This window comes from Mustela putorius, unplaced genomic scaffold, assembly GCF_011764305.1.
Source record: "Mustela putorius furo isolate JIRA1106 unplaced genomic scaffold, ASM1176430v1.1 tig00003983_pilon_pilon_pilon, whole genome shotgun sequence".
NCBI classification, from domain to species: Eukaryota; Metazoa; Chordata; class Mammalia; order Carnivora; family Mustelidae; genus Mustela; species Mustela putorius.
In genome coordinates this window covers 6310893-6334177 of record NW_025422123.1, presented here as the reverse complement: position 1 = coordinate 6334177, position 23285 = coordinate 6310893, and the positions used below count along the sequence as shown (strand labels likewise).

The window sequence follows — 23285 nt, the reverse complement described above, 5'->3', positions numbered from 1 at the left end:
TTCTACAGTGGTGTAGATGAATGGGCAGCTATTTAAAGGGATTAGTTAGAAATTTCAAACCACTCTTCAAGAAAATATATACTTGGCCACATAGCCTTACAGTTTACTACTCTCAGTCCTTTTCTCCTTATCATTGTTTGAGGAAAGTGTTAATCATACCCAAGGCATCAGAGAAGAAAAAGTATCTTTTTAGGGATGCCTGGTGGCTTAGTCAGTTAAAGATCTGCCTTAAGCTCAGGTCTTGATCCCAGGGTCCTGGGATTGAGCCCTGCATCGAGGGTCTCTCTCTCACTCCCCCTGCCTGTGTGCTCACTGTGAGTGTGTGTGTGTGTGTGTGTGTGTGTGAAATAAATAAATAAAAACCTTTTTAAAAAATCATCTTTCAGATCAGTTACTATTCTTGCAACTGATGAAGTAATGATCACTTCTAATATTTCCTCAACTAAAGTCCATTAATGTAGCAGGTGTCCTCAGGAGAAGGCTCTATAACAGAAGGCCTTGGAATTCTCCTTCCACCACAGACTCATCACTAGATCACATTTATTTACTATGCTCTATCAGTCCATCTGTCTAAGTAACTAGCTTTGGGCAACTCAGAAGCATCTCTCATCACTGACTAACAAAACTGTGGGTTAAATCAACCCAAAGAAGGACATTTCTTCCTTGACCTCAATTCCAGTAGGTCCAAGTGAGTTGGAAGCTAGGCAGGGGAGAATGTCCTAGAATCCTAGCATTATAGGCATCGTATGCTGTTGGCTGCAAAAGTTGGGTTTGCATCTGTTCTGAAATTAATTTTCCTGATCGTTTGCTTTCTGGTCCATTTTTACTATTTATTTTTTGTTGCTTGGCTTACCCTGGGCCTGAGCTTGACTTTGGTCCATACGTCTGGAAAGCATAGTGCCGTTCATTTGCCTTCCACACATCCTGCTCTTTTAATAAAACTGTTCCTTTTTTTTTTTTTTAATACAGAATGGCTGATCACAGGATTTGGTAACAGGGCAAAAACTGATAATTTGCTTAAAATGAGTCACTTTTGCGCCAGACTGGGAGCCCCATGACTCATAATTACAAGTTCAAAGCCTGGCTGTTTGTAAGAAGAGGAAACCCAGCCAGAGGGGCTTTCAGCCTGCTCACTCTTTGCATTCTTTTTATCCAGAGAGCAAATTACTGCCCAAGGCAACCCAAAACTCATTACTGAACCCAGCAAAGACAGGCAGCTTCTTCAGCTTGGACAGAGAGGAGTCTTTCTACCCTGCCATGCAAACCACAAACAGTTAACCAGCTCCTAGAGCATCTGCCAGTGAGCATTTTCCACCACAGATGAATGCCAGTCTGAGAAGCTTTAAGCAAATTAAATTTAGATTCCTCTTTGTCGACTAACTACTTCATCTACTTAAGTTTTAGTACCCTCTCCTTCTTCTTCCTCTTCCTACCATTGTAGCTGATGGCAGCAGTCGGGGCCCCATGCCCTTGGCATTGTTTTCCACAATCTAGTTCTGCTTCTGGCTTAAGGCAAAGACAGGATTTTAAAAAGTAAAAAAAAAAAAAATTAAACAGTAGGGAAAGAATTCAGACAAAGCTATTACTGCAAGTATGGCTTATGTGCTGCTACCACATGAAGAGAGGTGACCAAGAGCAGAAGATAGACAGAAGTAGGAGCCAGGAGCCCAGCAGTTGATGGAGCAGATCTGTGGCTGCAACTTGGCTGCCTCAAGACTAGGGAACCCTGGACATCACTGAATTTGGGAACACAAAGGGTGATACTGGTAGTTCTGTTTAATGTGTTTCCTACCCCATACAGATCTGCACTCTCCAAACAGGTTGTGCAGGGTGCCCAGTCTGACAGACCTTACAAAGAACCTCTTCTGGGATCAGGAAGATATGAAGTGGGGAGTAAGCTTAAGAAGAGGGGTGGAGGGTAGAGGTGGAGGGATCTTAATATGAGGGAGACACTCTGCTGGAAGGACCAAGAGGAAATAAGGAGATGTAATTCCAGCTGTTTTCTAAATCAAGTTAATCATTTTATTTTTTTTTTAAAGATTTTATTTATTTATTTGACAGAGAGAAATCACAAGTGGGCAGAGAGGCAGAGAGAGAGAGGAGGAAGCAGGCTCCCTGCTGAGCAGAGAGAGCCCGATGCGGGACTCGATCCCAGGACCCCGAGATCATGACCTGAGCCGAAGGCAGCGGCTTAACCCACTGAGCCACCCAGGCGCCCCTAAATCAAGTTAATCATTTTAAATGCAGAGAGCATTTAAGTCTGATGCTAAAATAGACGGCTTTGATAACTTTGCTTATGATCAGCCATAAACTAGGGCCTCGAAACTCCTTCCTTGGAGTTTTTTGTCAACAGCAACACACCTTAATTATCTTAGGTGCAACAAAATGTTTTTATTGTGATAGATCTGAGAACTCAAAAGAATACCACCCAAATGCAGGTGTATATGCAAAGACACTCTCCAGTTCTGGAGTTGGGAGAGACACAATTTACTTAAATCCCATTGCCCTACCTCTTTACTATCCCAGATCCTTTTCTACCTAATCCATCTACAAAATGAAGGAGAGAAACAGGCATTTATTGAAGGTCTACTATGACCAAGACACAGTATTGCGTTCTTTCCATATTTCAATCCCTTGAAATCTTCAGAAGAGCCCTATGAAGTCAATACTACTAGCCCTGTTTTCTTTGATTGAGTAAACGGAGGATAACACCTATTTGCAGACTTATGGATAAAAAGGAGCTTGTCTGACTGACACCTCATGAGACACATTGTACTGCTGTGTGGTGACTGGTCATCTAAGACCTTCCTTTTTCAGCTCCCCAGTATCAAGAAGCTCTTCCCAAGAGGTTAGGTTCTTTCTTTTACTTAGCCTGCATTACTGACCACTTACTATGTACCAGGCACAGTAAACGTTCATGCCACACTTTCCAGACCCTCTTTCAATCAAGTCTCCATCAACTAGAATGCCCTGCACACATTTCACAGTTCAAACATTCCCTTTTCACAGACATGTGTTCACTCCCTAACCCAGTCTTCTGGAATGCAAAAACCATTAACATCTCCTCTCCATGGCCATCCCCGACCATCCTGCCTCCACCACATATGTGTGCCCACACACATGAGCATGTACACATACAAACATAATTATTTCCACCTCACACAGGAAAATTAAGGAATACAGGAATTAAGTCACTTTTTCAAGATCGTACCCTAGTAGGGTACATTTTTATGACTGTTATTTCTTCCAGGCCCTGCTGAGAACTGCTGTTGAAATAAACTGGCTTCCTAGAAAGTAAGAACTTTAATTCAGAAACTCCCTCTAGGAATCTAGCCTACAGAAATAATCCAAAATGCCCTGTACAAATACCACTTCCTCAGAGAGACATTTCTCTAAACCCCTAAGGAAAACAGCCTCCTGCATCGTTGGGATCTCTCCATCCCCATACTTTGCCTTACCTCTCTTCACAGAGCCAATGGATAGTGTTTCTCTGTTTCTGTTGTCTGTCATCCTCAGTAGAATGTCAGCACTCCAAGGAAATAAGCTTTTATTGACCAGCTCCAAGAACAGTAACTGGGATATAGTAGGCACTCAGTAAATATTTATGTTAATTAACTAATTAAGTACTTAAATGTGGAATAACATTTACACACCAAGACACTCCCTGCAGCATTACTTATATAGCATATATATATATGTGTGTGTATATATAGATATACATATATGCATATATATAAAATAATGTACAATTCTAATTCTAGAGAATAGACGATAATGAGGAAATATTACATAACCACAAAAAAGTAATATTTATGAAGAATTTGATGATTAAGAAAAAGAATTATGAGATAATTTTAACTGAAATAAGCAAGCTACAAAATTGTATATACATTATCCTCTTAACTATGTCATAAAACAAAGCAGAGAAAAAACGGCAAGGAAAGTAGAGGGATTGTGAGTTAGTTTTTTCTTGCTGCTTTTTACCATTCTTTAATTCCCACATTTTTGCAAGGGACAAGCTATACCTTGATGATTAGAAAAGCAAAATAATACCTTATAGATGTTCTTACCTCATCAGGCAAAGATATAGGGGGTTAAATATTTAGAACTTGCTTTCTGCATGAATTATGTTCCTCTCTGAATTCCTAAAAGATAATGCATCTTTGAAAGAAAAATTCCTCAGAAGCCTTCCTGAACAACTTCTTATAAAATGGTTCATAACGGTAAATTACCTCTCTCTGTTGAGGATGAACAAATGCTAGGCACAGCATTTGGGTGACCCTATAGTGTTCTGAAATAATGCTAGACGTCCCAAAAGATTCTCATTTCTCTGTCTCAGAAATGGAAGCTCCTTCCAGGAAAAAGAAGAGGAGATATTCTCACAAGCCCACTCACCGTTTAGGTGTGGCATTTAGTCTGGCTCTCTTTAGAAATAATTATTTATAGGTTTAATATGCATAAAACAGAAACAAAAAAGAACCACCACAAAAGGGAAAACCAAAGGAGAGAGAGATTAAGGAGTGAGGTGGTGAGGTTATTCAGGGAATGGGTTAGCAGGGAGCTCTGGAAGTTGACTGAGGGCTGGGTTCCTGAGAAAGAGGGGGAACTTTAAAAATTCTGACTGTGGAAGGTGCCTGGGTGACTCAGTCAGTTAAGCGTCTGCCTACGGCTCAGGTCATGATCTCAGGGTCCTGGGACTGAGCCCCACATCGGCTGTCTGCTCAGCTGTGAGTCTGCTTCTCCCTTTCACTCTCCTTCTGTGCCCTCTGTCTCTCTGTCTCTCTGTCTCTCTCTCTCTCCCTTCAAAATAAATAAATAAATAAAATCTTTTTAAAAATTTCTGACTGTGGGTGTAGAGGGGTGGGAGCTGAAACATGGGCATCAGGGTTCTCATAGGAGAGCAGTTTGGACTTGAGCAGGAGGGCAGGAAGCAAGGGTGCAAATCTGGTACATATTAGTGGCCCCTATTTTTAACAAAACTGTTGACCTTCCTCCCTCCCTTTAGTTCTCTCTTCTTTCCTTCCTTCCTTTCATGCTTAGTTCCTTCTTCTCTTCCTTCCCTCCTAGTGTTAGAAAAGGAGCAATAAACAAGACAGATCACCTTTGTGGAGTTCTCATTCTATATAATACATATATACATGTAGTTTCTGAGGATGACAAGTGCTAGGAAGGATCTAAAACAAAACAATCGGATACAAAACAGGGTGAGTTGGAGACCAGAGAAGGTGATATGGGAGCTGAGAACTGAATGAGCCATAAAGATTCAGGGAAATAACATTCCAGACAGAAGGAACAAACAGCAAGTGTATAGGACCAGAGGTAGGAACATGGTTGACATATTTGAGGAGCTGGAAGAAGGGCAGTGAGCTGAGAAGATGTGAGCAAATGAAATCTATGAGGAGCATGAGGAAAGGGAGATGTAGGTAGACACCATGATGTGAAGTCCGCCAAACTGAGTAGTTTGGATTTGTTCAGGAGCCATGGGAAGTTACTGAAAAGTTTAAAGCAGAGCAATGACATGATTATATTCTTTTAAATATCGCTTAGGTTGTTAAGTGGAGAATATGTTGTAGGAAGGCAAGATGAATGGTGGCAAAGTAGGAGACAGCCTAAGTGAAAAATGATGGTTACTTCAGTTGGGATAAGCAAGGAAACAAAGAGAAGCAAAAAGGTCTAAGGCACACTGTTTTGTTTTGTTGTTTTTAATTTTTATTTATTTTTTAAATTTCTTTTCAGTGTTCCAGAATTCATTGTTTTTGCACCACACCCAGTGCTCCATGCAATACGTGCCCTCCATAATACCCACCACCAGGTTCACCCAACCTCCCACCCCCTACCCCTCCAAAACCCTCAGATTGTTTTTCAGAGTCCACAGTCTCTCTTGGTTCATCTCCCACTCCAATTTCCCCCAACTCCCTTCTTGTCTCCATCTCCCCATGTCCTCAGTGTTATTCCCTTTTCTCCACAAATAAGCAAACTGTACACTGTTAAAAGAGTTCAGACAGAATCTGTTGGTAGAACAGTTGTGGGATCTGAGGACTCACGGATGAGCCCTAGGATTTTTTGCTTGAGCAAGTGGTATGATTTACTGATATGGAAACAATTAGGGGAAACATCTTGGGGTAGATTTTGGAATGGAGCATGAAATTAAGGGTTCTGTTTGGAACATGTTAAGTTTGAGATGCCAATTAGACATTAAAGTAGAGATTTCGGGGCGCCTGGGTGGCTCAGTGTGTTAAAGCCTCTGCCTCCGGCTCAGGTCATGATCTCAGGGTCCTGGGATCAAGCCTCACATCGGGCTGTCTGCTCAGCAGGGAGCCTGCTTCCCTCTCTCTCTGCCTGCCTCTCTGCCTACTTGTGATCTCTCTCTCTGTCAAATGAATGGATGGAATCTTTAAAAAAAAAAAAAAAAAAAAAAAAAAAAAAAAAAAAGTAGAGATTTCAAGTGGGCTGTTAAATGTCCCAATATGGCCCTCAATGGAGAGGTCAGAGCTTAAGATATAAATTTTGGAGCCGTTGGTGTATAATACCTTTTAAAGCCATGAGACTAAATGAAATCACCTGTTGAAAGACAAGAGTACCCAGGACTGAGCCCTACCGCACTCCAACATCTGGAGGTTGGAAGAAGCCAGGAAGATGGAAGAAAAATCAGGAGGGAGTGATTTCACAGAAGGCCAATGAAGGAAGTGCTTCAGGCAGAAGGGAGGAGTCAACCATGTAGAATGGTGGTGTGTATTGGTCAGGATTTACTAGGTTATCCTCTGGTAATAAATTAGCGCTAATTCTCAGTAGCTGATCACAACATTTATTTCTCATTCACACTGTATGAATGCTGTGGGTCAGAAAAGGTGGAAGTTCTGCTCCATAAGTATCAGGGACCCCGGGCTGATATAGACTCCATATCTGGGATGACACGGATCACCAAAGTGAGATAAGAGAGAGCATGGAAAATGGCACAGCGAGTCTTCCGTGCTTCAGCCACGGGGCAACGCATATCACAGCCACTCACAACCCACTGTCCAGAAGCAGTCATGTGCACCTTCCCAACCCACTGGGCACTTAGGGACTGGGTGCTGGCATGTCTAATGGTTGGAGACTTTATTTCTCTACCATTTGCTGAGAGGTCAACTAAAATGAGAACAGAAAACTCACCACTGGTTTTAGGTATGCTTAGATCACTAAGGATGTTAAAGGGATACTCTCAGTAGAATGGAAGGAATGAAATTCCCTTAGACTGGATTGAGGAGACAATGGGAAATGAGGGAATAGAGATGGTAAATACAGATAACCCTGAAGAGGCTTTTATTTTTTTAATGAAAAGTGACCAGAGAAATAGATAGATAACTGGAAGGTTAATGGGGAGAGGTGGATATTTTTAAACAGTATTTTTTCCTTCCTCTGAGAATCTAAATGCCCTTGAATCTCTTACTCTGTGATCCCTCTATAAATAGATGAACTTGGCTCCTATTTCACTAATGAAACCAAGACCAATGAACACTGAATATTTTAGCTTTCTATTTTATACCTACAAATTCAGAGATAGCTACATCTAACTATATCCCATTCAACAGGGATTTTAAAATATGGTTTTGAGGTGTGGAAATAATCCAAAGAAGAGGGGGACAGTTGCTCAGGCAAGAGAGAAGGGATAAGAGAAGAAGGCCAAGGGAGTTTGAGAACCACAGCTCAGGTAGAGGGGTTGGCCTTTGATGATGAATGCTTAATCCATTGTCACCAGAAGGAAAGCCTGGTTTGCTGTGAGTTCACCAGGCAGGACTGATGAGGAAGCCCCTGTCCTGTTGTGCATCTCTCCCCAGTGAGAGCAGATTGTTACTGTGGAATGAGCCTGGCTGGGGTGGTCAGGAACCAGAGAACACAGAAGCAGTGAAGCCCACCTGACCGTTTAAACCACTCTCTCTTCTCCATTGCTAACTCATAACTAGCAACTACCTCCAGAACGTTCCTACTGTTTTTAAGTTGTTCTTGCATTCTAAACAGCTTGCTGTGGGTAGGTTTTTAGATGACTCATTATTACTTATGATAATAATAACTCATTTTTACAATTCACTTTTTGTAGTGGAGCCCATATTTATTCATTTATTCTGTCAGACTTTCAAATAAATGATTCATAGCTGCTGTATTCAGTTCTATTACTGTAAAATAGATACCTAGAAGACTGCCTAGAGATGCATGTACAGTTTAACAAATAATGTTTTTAAGAAAAACAAGTTCACTAGATGTATCTCATCGTTGATCATTCATTTGACAAACCTTGTTTGGAGTATCTGCAGTATTCCAGGCACCGAGCTGGAGCTGGGGCTACAAACGCATAAGGAAAAATCACGTGCCTTTGGAGACTCAGAGCCTGAGGGGTGAAGAAGGTGGGCAGATATGGTAGTCATGCAGATAGTTCATGGCAAAGATATTCACCGGTTCCAAAATGGAGAGATGCTCCAAGTGCCACCATCTTTCATTAACACTTCACAGTAACATTAAGAGACAGAAGTTTTTATTAGCTTCATTTGATAGACAAGGAGCTTGAGACTTACCGCAATTTAAATGGCAGATCCTAGGTCATACAGCTAGTGAGTTAAACCAGTGCTCAAACCCATGTCTGCCTACTTGAAATTCTATCACCTTTTCCCAACCACTGCACAAGAGCAGAAGAGTAGCCCAGAGTTATACTCTAAAGCAGGTATTCATCCATCATCTGAGGGAGGAGAGTAGCTTGACAAGTCTGTGGAAAACTCCAGTGTGCTTCTCCTGGGAATGTCCTGGGAATGCAGGGAACTCATTAAGGGTGTGGTGTCTGGACCTAGAGGTCACTGGGCCCCACTTCCCCCCACAGTCAGAGGAAACCCCAAGGTCATTCTCAGGCTGCCTGTATGGCTCATTCAGTTAAATGTCTGCCTTCGATTCAGGTGATGGTGCTGGGGTCCTTGGATCGAGCCCACGAGCAGGGAATCTGCTTCTCCACCTCCCTCTGCTGCTCCTCCTGCTTGTGCTCTCTCTTGAATAAATAAATAAAATCTTTAAAAAAAAAAAAAAATGAAACCCAAGGTGCTTTTAGTCGATCTCTGTGCCTGTCCCTGAACATGGTGGGCCCCTCCCCGCCCCTTTGACCTTGCCTCTCTGTGTTCCCTATGCAAGGAGTGACACTGGCCTCCATTCCTCCAGCTCCTGCTCCTCAGTTTCCCTAATCCCTGCCTTGGGTGGCACATTTATTGAAAAGTCTTCTGCAATCTGACCACGGTCCTTTTTTCACTTTCTTGTGATCATCTACACCACTTGCTCCATACTACCACCAATGCATTGTCTATGAGTGTTTGCCAGCTTTCTAATGTAAGCTTTGACCTTCCTACACCCCCAGTGCTTTCTATCACAATGTCAAGGACGATATTTCTTCTATTTATCTGTACCATTAACCATAGAAGAGGACTGTCAATAGAGCAGATACTCAGTACTACTGACAGATGGTCTACTTCACCAGTTGTCTCACTGTCTCAGTGAATAAACAAATGTTACATTTAAACAATGAAATTCTTTCTAGAGGAAAAGCAGTCAGGATAAAGAGGGGCCAAAGGGAAAATGATGACCCCTTGGATCCTTTTCATCTCTTTCTCATGGCTGTTGCTCATTTGGGGACAGGAAATTACTCTCTGCCAAAGTCCACACTCTCAGAACCTGGACCCTACCCCTTCTCTCTATAGTATCCCCCTGCTTTGGTCCAACACCATCATTTTAAGTGCATAAACTCTTTGACTATGGAGACTCTTCAGAACTGAAGCTCCATATAGATTAGGGAAAGATACTTACATGGGTCCGACCTAGTTGGTTAACTAATAAAGTCCTTATGGCAGAGAGCTAAGCCTCCCCTACAACCCTCCCTTTCCCTCTGATCCTCACCCAGGCCCTGGGGCTCCAGGTGGAGCAGCTCTTCTTGGCCATCTGGTGCCTGCCCAAGCTTCTCATTCATGAACATCTCCAGCTCTCCCGAGCTGCCATGTGCATTCATGGTTTTCAGTGCACAACCCAACACACAACCCTCCCAACACGGTCTTTTTCTCATGACCTCCTGACCCCTTAGGTCTGACCTCAGTGGTTTGCTGGTATTAGTGAGGTCATTTCTACTAGGCGAGTGATTTTCTTCTAACACGGCATGCAGAAAAAGGGTTCCAGAGTGAAACAAAGCTGAGATAAAGTTATGGCATTGCCATTTTGCTAACTGTTGTCTTGGGGTCATTTTAACCTCTTTCAACCTCAATTACCCTACCTGTAGAATGGGCCCAATACTACCTAGTTGATAGGGTCACTGTGAGAATTAAATGAGACAACATACGTAATGCCTCTAGCACATGCAAAGTTCTCAATAAGCATTAGATCCCCCCCATCACCACCAATAGACTTGTGAGATTAGTAAATATCTGTGATTTCTTATTTGTGAAGCATGAAAGAGTGCCTGCCACATAGAAGACACACAACAAGTAATTTCCTCCTTCCTTGTTTTTTGCCCCCAAAAAATGAATACCAGTGTCCTCAAACTCCATTTTACCTTTTGCTTACTTCCAAGCCAGAGAAACAGAATTTTATTTAAATCTACATGCATTTCAGGGAACAGGCTACTAGTCTAGAATGTATTTTTTTAAATTCTCTTTTAAGAATGTAGCAGAATAAATTTGAGAGTACAGTGGAATTCATTCCTAATTCAGGAGTAGATAGAAATCTGCCTTCATTTGTCAGACAATAGGGCATGTGAGCAATGCTCTAACCACTTCCCCCAAAGCACAGGATGACATAGAAGCCAGCCAACAGAACCCTGTTGACCATGGCCTTTGGAAATGGTCAGGACATTTCAAACTCAGGGAATCCTGTGTTTTTCAGATTCTGCAGCATTTGGAGCCACTTATTAGCTGAAGAGAAATGCTGCCTTTCAATTCAGTGGGCCACTCCATCAACTGCCCTTTAGCCCATAAAGGGCTTGAGCCCACATGTCCTTCCACCCACATTTCCAGTGTTGGTCCAAATATTGGGCATGGAATTGGACACCAAGGCTGACTGAAATCGATGGAAAAGACTCCATAGATCCAGTTTCGCCTGGCAGCAGGAGCCACGCCATGCTGTCTTATTTAATGGAAATGTTGCTGGCCTCCAGATTCCTGAGTTAACTCCAAAACGCAGAAATGCCAACATGACCCAGGCTCTTCTCCAAGCTCCATGCCTGTGTCTGTCCATGGGTTTTTCTAAGCAACCCACATGGGCACTTTGTCCTGAATAAGAACGCTCACAGAAGAAAAACCCCAGAGAGGCCGGGTTAGGAAATGCAAGGTCTTCGGCAGATGACCTTCAGGACCACAGACTTAATGTGACTGTTGGAAATGAGCCACTGCCCTCAAGCAGCTGCCATTCTTCTAGGTGCTCCAAGTCTGTCCACTCAGTTGGCACACTAGGCCTTTCAGCACCCTCTCAGACTAACATCCAGCATGCAGCTGCAGCAGGAGGGTGAATCAGACATGGTTACCAAGACGAAAGAAAAACACAACCAGCTTCGAACACTGCCCCTTAAGTCCACCCAGCCCACATGGTCTGCGCTGCTGGGCCTACAAGGCTTGCTGGTGGTATGTGTGATCTCTGGCACCAGGAACCAGGAGCCCATTTGATTTATTTAGATGTGGTGCCACTACTGGGTGGGTCTCCTAAGGTTTCCGTGGCTTTCCACTTCAGATTTTCCCTTTACTCCACTCCCTCGAGCCCCTGCCAAGCTTACCATGCTTCAGTCTGGTCCAAGCCAGCCCTAAGAATCTACAAATTAAAGGTTCTCCTTTGATGGCTTTCATGTGGCAGTTTAGGAAACTCCAAGACCAGTCCTAATCTGAGGACTTCAGCCCAGGTGGTATCTTCTGGTTTGAACATAGGCCTTTAACCCCAAGGCCTAGGGCACCAACTCATTCCAGAAGTGTCACTGAAAAGCAGGAAGTAGGTTGGGCAAGCTTCCTTGGTCACCCCAAAAGATCTACTCTTGGTCTTCACATCTGCAGTCACTTTGGCCGTGGCTAAGTGGTTTTGTCTTCCCCTCGTCCTCAGATTCCATACCCTGCTGCACCCGCCCAGCACCCCCTCAAATTGTAGCTGAGCTGGTCCTTAAAGTAAACAGACCCATGGCACATGACACTGTTTCCTATGGTGGCCTCCACCGCTCTGGTGGCGGGGAAACATGGACAGAGGGCTCCTTGGCATATGCTCCCAGACAGCCCCTCTCAGTGACTCCAGTACTTGGGGCATGATGCTGCTCCCTGGGGAAAATCCCCTGCATGTCAGCCCCAGAGGTGGTAGAACTGGGCTGTTATTTTTCCCCAGAAACATAGGAATGAGAAAAGTTAATAACAGTTGTCATTTGATTGCATGGTAATCTGGGAGCCATGCGTGAAAGGAGACAAGTGACTTAGGCTGCCTGAAAATGCCTTCCGTGAGTGTGAGGAAGGAACATGGGAAGGCAGTGTCTACCTATGCACCATGCAGGTCTTTCACATAACTTCCAGAAACCTCCTCCTTCCTAAACGCAGCATCTGCCCCACAGTGAGGGGAGGAAGGTAAAATGTCTCAAATGTCCCTCTGAATCTTTCTGGAAAATGGGCCATTTCTCTTTATAAGATCTTTTAGCACCTCCCCATCTCATGCGTGTTTTCAGTCCAGCAGCAGTGGACACTTTGCTTTCCATGCTAGAAGCTGCTGACTTGTCCTTCGCCGCAGAGTTTCTGGCTGTAGCCATCATTTCCATTCGATGGCTCTTGGGACATCTTTATTCCAGACATCGTTCCCAAGAGTGCTGGACCACTGAGCTTTCCTTCATTTCCCTCCTGACGTTTTACGTTTCATGCTGCTTTGATAGATTTATCCCTTCCTCTCATTTAAATTCCTCCTTCCTCTCCCTCCTACTGATCCATTCATTCTAACTTCTCTATACACCAAAGGATGGAATTCTCTTAAAATTATTTATAGGAGGATACTTATTTTTAAGATAGTATTTATTTATTTGACAGACAAGTAGGCAGAGAGGCAGGCAGAGAGAGAAAGGAGGAGGCAGGCTCCCCTCAGAGCAGAGAGCCCGATGCAGAGCTTGATCCCAGGACCCTCAGATCATGACCCGAGCCGAAGGGAGAGGCCCCAACGCACTAAGCCACCCAGGTGTCCTAGGAGGATACTTTTGTATATTTCACCTAAGTCAACATTTGCTGAGAAATTTCAGTGCCTAGAGAATTTTGTATCACATACTGTACAAAACCACACTCTATCTCTGCCCGTTGCTTCTCATTTCTGTTTGCACTTCCATGTCCTATATATTGTAGGAATTCTTCATGCCACTATATCAAAGCCACTCCCTCACCTGTGGTTTCAAAAACTTCTGCTACCAAGCCATAAGTCATGTAGTCATGCCCCACATCCAGCTTCCTCCCTGTCTCAGCCTTGAATGCCTCCTACCCAGCTCTGAGCCTTCTCTTGCTTTTAGTCCCCACCAGTGTGATCCACGCCCCCATTCCTGTCAGAATCCCACCCCATGGCTCACTTTTCTTCGTTCCCTGTGGGTGTTCTTTTCTCCCCTTCCTTCTTCAGTCAGAGGGAACTGAGGCACCACATGAATGGACGTCATTCCCAAGGAAAACAGATTTTTGGCTCTGACCAGGGAATCCATTTTTCAGCATGAATAACACAACTCTCCATCATTTTACCTTTGTCAATTTTTAAGCAATAGCTTAAGCAGCAGTAGGTTGTTTGGGGCAGCCAGGAAAATGAGCTCTGGCCCTTGTGCTCCAGACTAAAGGAAATCAGACAGCAGGCCCAAAGGCAGGAGCATAAACTCTCCACTTCCGATGTTTTTCCTTTCCATTTGGTTTCCATGGGATCCTGTCTTGGGGGCGGGGAGAGCTTCTAACAGGACTGATGCATATTCTCCAGCAAAACAAAGGGCCAAATTTCAGGATGGCAAAAGAGAGAGAGCGCGCACATTTTAGAAATGGGTGAGGGACAAGAACCGAAGAATTTTGTATGCCTAACAGTATCAGAAGCTACATGTCAAGGCTGATTTTGTGAGTGCCTTGTTGTCTCCCATTTCTACCAAAGTGCTGTTCATAAGAATTATCAAAATCCAGAAGAGGCTACGTCTTTAGGATTTGGAAGTGTTTTCCATCTAGCTCACAACCTAGAATTGCAATGTCGCGTTTTGGGGACTGAGATGGAGAAACTCCTCTCCTTCTTTAGGGTTTTTGGTTCGTTTGTTTGCCTTTTGGTTTTTGCTTTGTTTCGTTTGAAATTTTATCCTGGCCTGTAATATTTTATGTGCTCTCCTCTGGGTCTTAAACTGTCCTGTGCCTCAGCAAGCCAGCAGGCTCCTCTGAGTCATCCATGCTTTCTGGGATTCGACACTGTGACCTACGACTGAAATTCACTAAAAGGAAACAACCACGAACTAGAAATGGTCAGGGCAAGCAGGAACTCCTAAGGTCCTCTGCTTTGATGCGCAGCTGAGTCTAACAGACTAAACAAAGTTGGGGAGAAGGCACAATTGGTCTTTGCCATTGTGCCTTCCCTTTCAGGCTCAGATTTTCCCCCATTTTGGCACCAGCCTGAGACACCATCTTATGTCTTGTCTTTGCAGGACCTGTTAGCTAATTGTCAACAGATTGTGGAGTTTGTCTTTGCTAGCTCCAAGACAGGGATGCCTTCAAGAGTATTTGCATTTTTATAAAAGCTTCTTGGAGCTGGAATCTCTAAGGGCGGGCTATGAAGCATAATAACATGTAGTGGGAAAAGATGGTGTTGATTTTCATGTGTGTGTGTGTGTGTGTGTGTGTGTGCATGTGTGTGTGTGTGAATTTCTAAAATCACACTATACAGGAGATGCACCCACCCAGGGGTGTGGTGGCTGAGGGAGGAAGAGCCGTGGGAGCGCTTACCCTGTCATGTTACAGTATGCTATGCTAGAAGGAAGAACATTAAGCACATAAGACATTCATTTATTCATTCCAAAGACTTTGAGCTCCTCCTACATGCCAGGCACCATCCAGGTGCTAGAAATACCGCAGCAAACAAAACTCACAAAAATCACTGCCCCATGGAGTGCACATAGTCTAGAAATAATAATAGAAACAGTAAAACAAAATTTGTGCTTCTGTTTTTTCTGTGATACTGTAAAGAACATTCAGGGTTTTGGACAAGATAGACAGTAATGAGAGTGAAATCCCATGGACATGGGCAGATCCACCCTTAGCAGGGCACTTTGAGGCCTACCACTTGGCTCCTCTCTCAGACTCCCTGGAGAAGTGGATCTGAGCGCAGAACTGACTTCCGCTAAAGCGCCGGGCTGTTTTGACCCCTTTATAACATTTCTTTAACTGAGCTTCAGTTCCTTCCTCTGTAAAATGGTATCTGACCTGGGATCATGGAGAAGTTTAACTGATACAATAGGTAAGGAAACACTTAACACGGTGACTAGTGTAAAGTACGTAAGAAATTCATTTTATTCTCCCCAAAGACCATTCCTGTTCTGTGGCAGAACCGTGCATTTGAATCAAGTTGCCCTTTTGCTCCATCCTCCTCTTCCCCCTTCATCAGGGATCTTCTTCCACTCCTGCTCTACCTGGCAAATGCTGCTTGTCCCTCGGAATCCTCCCCAGTCTCCCCGACAGGGCTGACCTTCCTCCTCTTTATTTCCTGGTGCTGGACACATGCCTGCCTTACAGCAAATAGCAGCTTTTGTGGCAACTACTCACGTTTCTTTCTCCTTCACTAGACTTTCAATTCTTGAAGGGCAAGGATCAAAGCTTTAATCTTCTTGTTCAAGTTTATAGCTCGGCCACATGCCAACCGCAGTGCCTAGGAGAAATAAATATTGGTGGAGAGAATAAATAAATAGATGATTATCTCATTAGCTTTTAGTCACTCTAGTGCTCCAACTGCTCTTACTCCTTCTAATGGGGACATTGTGTACTTGGAGGCCAGAGCTTTGCCATATAAGAAAGCTGTTTTCTAAATCCTGAGAGGGGAAAACAACTGTTTAGTGGGCTTCCAGGCCCTACATTGCCTCTCTGCCTTCAGAAGCTGGGCATCACAGCCACCACTCCTTGGCCTCCCTGAGCAGACATGGGGAACACAAGCTGCCAGAATTAGAGCCCTCACATTAACGACCACTCACCTGAGCTCACCACCATCAGAGAACTCCATCGTCACTGGAGGAAAGCTGATCCCATGTTCCTGACAATACGCCCAAAGCACTGCAGGACCCCAAGGACCTCTTAAATCAAAAGTATGAAGTGCTTCCAGTGTAACTTTCTTTCTCGTAACATGTACTTCACTGACTTTTAAGTCTTGGAAAATTGGTGGCACCCACATACTGTGATACGGCACTGGCCCCACATTTTTTAGCAAGACTTTCAAGATCCTCTGGAAAGTGAAAGCAAATTACCTTCCTGAGCTTCTCTCTCCTGTTCACCCCACGTCCTTTCTGTTCCTACTACCCAGGCCCCCTCTGCACTTCAAGGAAGATGCAACAGGGTTTTCAGTTGGTTCTAAGTTCTTCCAGGACCGGCTGCTATAACAGTGCCATGGGCGCTGAGAAATCTCGGCATGGCCACTGCTCCCAGCTGTCGATTTTGGACTCTCAGCTCTGAAAGAAAGCAGAGCCTGGGAGAGAAAAGGCCATGAACCCATCTCCTTCACTGCAGCTTTTCGAACAACCCTCTCCCCGCCCCTCACCCCTGCTGCTGCCTTCTCATCACCTCCTCTGTGGGAAGCAATTTGGGGGATCCCCCAGGCAGGCTCTCCTGTGGTCTTCGTCGCTCTCCTCAACCCCCACTCCATTCCAGAGAGATTTGCTCCCTCTACCCCCTGTTGCTGTTTCATTAGCAGTGAAAAGCACACATTGTCAGAACTAGGCACAGATCAGGGGCAGGGAGAGGTATGGCGTGAGTCCCTCGGCTCCCTGTGGGCTTTGCTGGATGAAAAGTGCCCCTTGGTTAATGCGTCTTGTACAGTAGAGCTCATCTTTCCGAGTCCCCCCCAAACCCGTTCCCAGGCCGGCCCGGTTCTGGAGTGTGCAGGGCAGATGTGGAGACAAAGCCAAGACGTGCCCATTTGCTTCTGATTGGAAAAGGGTGGGGCGTCTTGTGTGCCTCACCATTTAGACATTCTTCATGGTGCTATTTTTATCAATGGTAATCATTAAATTGGTGTCAGATGGGCTGGTCCGGTTCCTTACCCCGAGGCCTGGTGATGAGACTCCACGGGTTTTTTCCAGGCAGGAGGAGATGTGGTATGTGGCCCATATGTATGGGTCTCCGGAACCTGGGGCCTCACAGCAAACCCCTCTCACCCTGGATCATGTTCATGTGGCAATTAGAGCAAGGCTCATTTTCACTCCTGGTTCATTCCTGACCTGATTCATTTAACACACATCTGTTGAGCACCTTCTAAATGCTAGACATTGAACAAGACACTAGGGATTCACAAAGATGTAATCTCTACCTCCTAGAAACATGCCTGTCACCAGAAAGGATTGTCATGTGAAGTGACAGTGTCTACTGGGCTGTACGTGTTACAGATGCATTGATAGGTACATAATAGAGGGAGGATTCATGCTGCCTGGGCCTCAGGGAAAGCTTTTTGGGGTTGGTAACACTCAGCCAGGGCTTCAAAGATAAGTAGAATTAACTGGATGAAAACATGGGGAAAAGGAACCAAAACTTAAAAGAGGCATAAAAAAAAAGTCTATAGATTCACCCCAAATCCAGCTATGTATTCAGTTGTCACGTAGGGATCCCAGGCATGCACCAGCATTGACCCTTCCTCTGGGAGGCTGGGAGAAAGAGGTCTATGGTGCAGAAATGCCACCTGTTCACTACATCATCCCTAGCTGTCCTGACTCTGGATTTCAGAATTTGGCTCCTGAGCAGGGCCCAGTAGCAAGGATAGCAACCCAGAATGTTGGAGTTAGACATGGCCTAGGAGCTTCCATCACAACCTGCTCATGGATCTTTCGATGGAAAATCTATCCTCAGAGTAAGCACCAAGGCCCCTCTCTAGACACAGGAGACAAGGATGAGTCATTATATGGAGACTAAGAGTAGAATTTTCTAGATTCTGTATCTTTCAGTCTGGACTGTACCACTTTTAACTAAATGCCTGGAAATCCAGCATGAAATTGAACAGAAAACCAAAACAGGGCATAGCAGGAAAATGGGGAGAGCCGTGGTACCGAATGATGGCAGAAAGTGCATTTGCAGATGTTCTCGGCAATCCAGGGCCTGGCACTCTGGTTCTCATTTCCTCCGACCAAACATTCCAAACTCCACCCCCCACAAGTTCACATGCCTGCACAGGCACAGCCCTGCAGGGTGCAGGTTGTCGCTGGAAGGGCCTCCTTGCTGGGTCGGTGGCCAGCTGGAAGAGGCCAGGGCCACCTGTCTGGTCAGGAGCCTCTCTGCTGTGAGCCTCTTGGAGCCAGGGCTGGCTTTGTGGTCCACCTAAAATGACAGTGAAATTAATGGGATCCTGATGCCATGACTGAGGCCATTTCCCCGTGTCTCCAAACAGGGATGAGAGAAGAAATGTCCTTAGGACGACAAGAGGCTTTTGAAATCTTCAAGAGGGACCACGCTGACAGCATTACCATCGAAGATAACAAGCAGATTTTGAAGCAGAGGTAAGGCTGGCTCACAGGGCCACTGGTCCCCCGAAGCTTAGCTGGGCCAGTCTCAAAGAAACTTGCTATTCCATTGTCCCTAACTTGCTTAACCTAACTTCTAAAAGAAGGGCCTGACGTGTATTTAGCTTCACAGTGAACTGTGTCCAGCCCGGCAGGACTTTTCCTACATGGGAACCTCCTCATCCCTGTACCACTGGGGTATGCAACATCAGGGCGGGATCTGACACTGATAGCACCAACTTTGTCTCCAGTTCTCCCCTGTTACACTAATTCCTATCTGCCTGTGACTTTGTCCATGTCATACTGCTCCAAAGGCAAAGGAAAAAAAGTCTGTAGACCGAATTATCATCTCAGAACTCTGGACCCTCCAGCTGCTGCAGCCCTGTGCTTCCTACTCAAAGGGAGTAAACGTGTGCACAGCCTGTGACCCAGAGGCCTCTGGTGCGTTCTCCAGCCGGAAGCAGAGCGGGCAGCAGCGTCTGCTGACATACTGTCAATTTGGCCTCTGGAACCTTTAGAAAAAACTTCAGGGTACATAATTCGTTTCAGCTCATACGCAGTTTAGATGCATAGCTGCAGACTGTGGCAGACAGAAAGATGGCCAGATGCCTGGGTCCAGAGTTCAGAAGAGAATGTCCTAGCCTGTGAACTCTTAAACTGAGTCACACGTGATTCTGGATCTTAGCACACAAACATTTGAAAATGTTCAAAACCAATGCATTGAATTAAAAGGAGATCCAGGTTTGGGAGTCATATGCTTATCAATGCTTTAAGGAAGTCTAAGGAGTGGCCAAGCTCAGGAAAACAGGTAGAGATGCAGGGGTCTAGAGGGTAGAAACGGGAAAAGCTCTAAAGGACAGGGAGGGAGAGGAGGCTGTGAGGGAGGCTGAGAGAGAAGCGAGGGAGATCCAGGGAGTTCTAAGGAGCAGAGGGGGGCTGAGAAACAGAGAGAGAAGCAAAGGAGACCCAGGAGAACATGTTGAACTGAAAACCAAGAGGGGAGTGGCTCCAAGAAGCATGCTGTGAGTGGTGTCCAACACCAGAAAGAAAGAAGCAGGGGAGGCTGGACCCAGTGCACCAAGCAAACAGGCGACCATGGACCATGGGTCGGAGGGCTGGGACTGAGGGAGCACGTGAAAAGGAGCTGAGCAAATGGAGCACACGTGAACATGTGTTCAGAAAGTCTGTGATAGGGCGCCTGGGTGGCTCAGTGGGTTAAGCCGCTGCCTTCGGCTCAGGTCATGATCTCAGGTCCTGGGATCGAGTTCCGCATCGGGCTCTCTGCTCAGCAGGGAGCCTGCTTCCCTCTCTCTCTGCCTGCCTCTCTGTCTACTTGTGATCTCTCTCTGTCAAATAAACAAATAAAATCTTAAAAAAATAAAAAAAAAAGTCTGTGATAGACGACAAACATTCGAAGGAGGGAAAAGGGAGGCCTCAGGAGAAGAGAGGTTTGTTTCAGAACGGGAGAGAAGTGGTGAACACTGCAGGCCGCAGAAGCAAGCCTGTGGAGAGAGAGGCAGACAGACGGACAGAAGGAGAAGGACTGATGCAGCAAGGCCTCAGGGAGAAGGTCTGGGGAGGGAAGGCCTCAAAGATCCCAGTGAAGTGAGCCTGGAGAGAAAAACGAGGCAAGACAGGGCTGCTGTTGATGCCCTTGGAAGCGAAGGGAGGGAGTTAAAGATGGCCTCTATTTTCTCTGTGGAAGTTGAAGTGGAATAAGAGTCGTGAGGGTAGTGGCAGATGTGGTGGCAGAGGTTTCATACAGATGTCATAGGGAACAGGAAAGAAGGTAGAGCTGAAAAAAGAAAAGCGCAAGCAGTACGGAGGGCCCAGCTTGATGGTTAACCACTGGCTTTCTCACTTGTGAATGGGGGGGTCTCAGATCACTTTAGGAATCCAGCAATGGTGGGAGGGGTGTAGCCAGGAGCAGCCTTCCAGAGCGCTGTGCAGCCCCCTTAGTCCATGCAAGTACATGCGGCCCCCGCGGCCCAGTGCTTCTGCTTCCCGGTCTATCTCCCCGGAAGCTCTCCTGTGGGCTCCGAAAGGGACATACACGAGGATGTTCTCAGCAGCTCAGTTTGTGGCTGAGGAGAGCCCGAAGCCTGGGTGTCCATCCCTGGGGAAGCAATGAGATAAAATCTCGGGGAAGCTGCCCATGAAGTCAGGAGCAATGGATGAATATACACACACCAGCACAGACAGCACTAAGAATGCACAATTCATGGAGATAATAAATAGACACACCCAAAACAAACAGAAGAGGCAAAGGTAAAGATAGACTGTCACATGCTTTAACCATAAGAATGGTTACCTGTGTGAGGGAGCAGAATGAGAGCAGGACGGGGTGGCGGGAATGAATAAATGAATAAAACAAGGGCTGGGGGAGAAAATAAAGTACCTCTAGTGAAAGCTGAGGACACTCCCTCTGGAAAAATGGCTATATGCTCACCCACACAACTTTTAGCAAATGAACCCTGGGGTTTCACAAACCTTCTAACACATATCCACAGTAAGCCATGATTTTCTGGGGTCGTCAGTTGGATGTGTTGGAGCAAAACACCTGTCTGTCTGAAGATGAGCATGTCACACTAGCTGCCTCATCCAATACGGGGCCCTCAGCCTTGTCCTTCCCTGGGGCTTCAGAGCTTACATCAGTGCCTGACAAATCTGACTTTATAGGAAAATGAGCCACATAGCTTGTAAAAGTTCCCAACACTGGGCCTCATCCCTCAGATACTCTAATTTAATTAGGTAGGAGCGAAGCATCCATTTGTCTAAAGATTTCAACATGAAAGCAGGTTTGAAAACCACCAGCTGAACAGTGTCCAGAGTCCTGGAGCTCCAGAACTTCTGAGGCAGGATCCCCAAACTCTACAGACAAAACCAGTTCCCAAGGGATTCTTTTGTACACTTGAGTTTAAGAAACACAAGCTTAAAAAGAATTCTATTTTTAAAGAGTTTATTTATTTGAGAGAGAGAGAGAGAATATGAGCAGGGGACGGGGGCAGAGGGAGAAGAGAAATGTAGACTCCCCACTGAGCAGGGAGCCTGACCTGGGGCTCTATTCTGGGGCCCCGGAATCATGACCTGAGCCAAAGACAGATGCTTAACTGACTGAGCCACCCAGGCACCCCAGGAATTATTCTGGAATTGGTATGTTTCCTGGTTCTGGTTTATACTAGAGTTCAGGTCTGTTTCCAGCGGGAGAGTGGGTTGGGATGGCAGGGCTGAAGATGTGGTCTTTGAAAGCCTCTCAATACAGAGCTCACTTAACTCTAGTAAGGTTCTGACAACCCTGTGACAAATGTGCTTTTGGGCTGAAACATATCCAATCAGATAGGATGAGCTGGTAACACTGGTGGTCCCATCTTGCTTGTGGCCATAGAGCAAAGGAATTAATGAAACTCACACAAAGCTTTGAAAGGGTTTTTCCCAGCAGCTAATCAGTCTTTTTAAATCAAATGAAATGTCAGGAAGACCAAGCCCACATTTTTTAAAAATGTCTACATCTGTTTAATGTTATTGTAATAACAATCATTAAATGAATATTTGGTACCGAAGGGGTGTAACCCAGGGTCTACTCCCTTCTCAGGATTGGAGCTTTTGTTTGCATTCGTGGAGAGTATTCAGTTACTAAGTATTACATGCTCATAGCTGCTTGAGGCAGAAGACTAAAAGAAAATGTTTTTCTGTGAAAAGAAATAGCTAAAGCCCCGCTCTTACCGCATACATCAGAATAGGGTCCCACTGGTGCCAACGGGTCCCACAGGTGCAACTTCCACACCGCCCTTACCTCAGGAAGCAGTCTTCCATAACCCTTATCCCCTCCAAGCATCTGTTGCTGGTCTCCCTGGTGACGGGAAGCACCATGCACCCCATCTGCGGGAGGGCTGGCCGGTCCTAGGAATGCAGACATTCTCCCCAAGATTTTAGTCAGGATGGTGCTAAATGCATTTCCTCACTCTGCTCCCAGGAGACTTCCTCAGAGAAAGTCTCACTCTCTGCTAGCCCCCAGCAACGAGACCCCATCTTCCTGGCCTGCCATTCATTCCCAACTTTTCACATCACATCACTCTACCATCCAGGTTTCCAATGTTGGGACATTGTTGGCAAAGGGACTCATTGCACCCACACAAGAGCCTGGGGGCAGCTCAGCCTCTTTAGACCATGGCAAGGGGCTTCTAAGCCCAAATGAAGGAACCATTGGTGGCCCTGGATCCCTTGCGATCGCTCAGTTCCCCCAGAGTGCAAGGATTGACTTGGAGCTGCAAGAGGGGTCCATCCGTGGCTCACATGTACACACCCATGTTACTGGATGGAAAGATTTTCTTCCCCATCTTACCTGGACCCTTTGCTGTCCTCCCAGGCAATTTCTAGGATCTCCTAGCCCTAGTCCCCAGTCTGGGGGAGTTCGTGCTGCCTGTCTGTGACAAGAAAAACAAGACACTGGCACATTAATGGGGTGTTTACCCTTTGCTGAACTAGAGCATGTGAGCCAATTCTTAAGCTGGATTTTTTCAGTGGAAGACAACTACAACTCAAAATCACATTTTTCAGGAAAGACTCATCCTTGTAGTACATGGTAATATGA

General features: G+C 45.4%; 1 protein-coding gene across 3 annotated transcripts in view; it reads left to right on the top strand.

Annotated features, from left to right (window-relative positions):
- KIF6 (kinesin family member 6) overlaps positions 1-23285 on the top strand; it is a 454418-nt gene that overhangs the window by 333846 nt on the left and 97287 nt on the right. For all 3 annotated transcript variants that reach the window (XM_013062608.2, XM_013062612.2, XM_013062603.2), the window contains one exon: positions 18583-18691. In XM_013062608.2, the coding sequence (XP_012918062.1) occupies positions 18583-18691 (109 nt within the window). The remainder of the gene's footprint in view (positions 1-18582; positions 18692-23285) is intronic.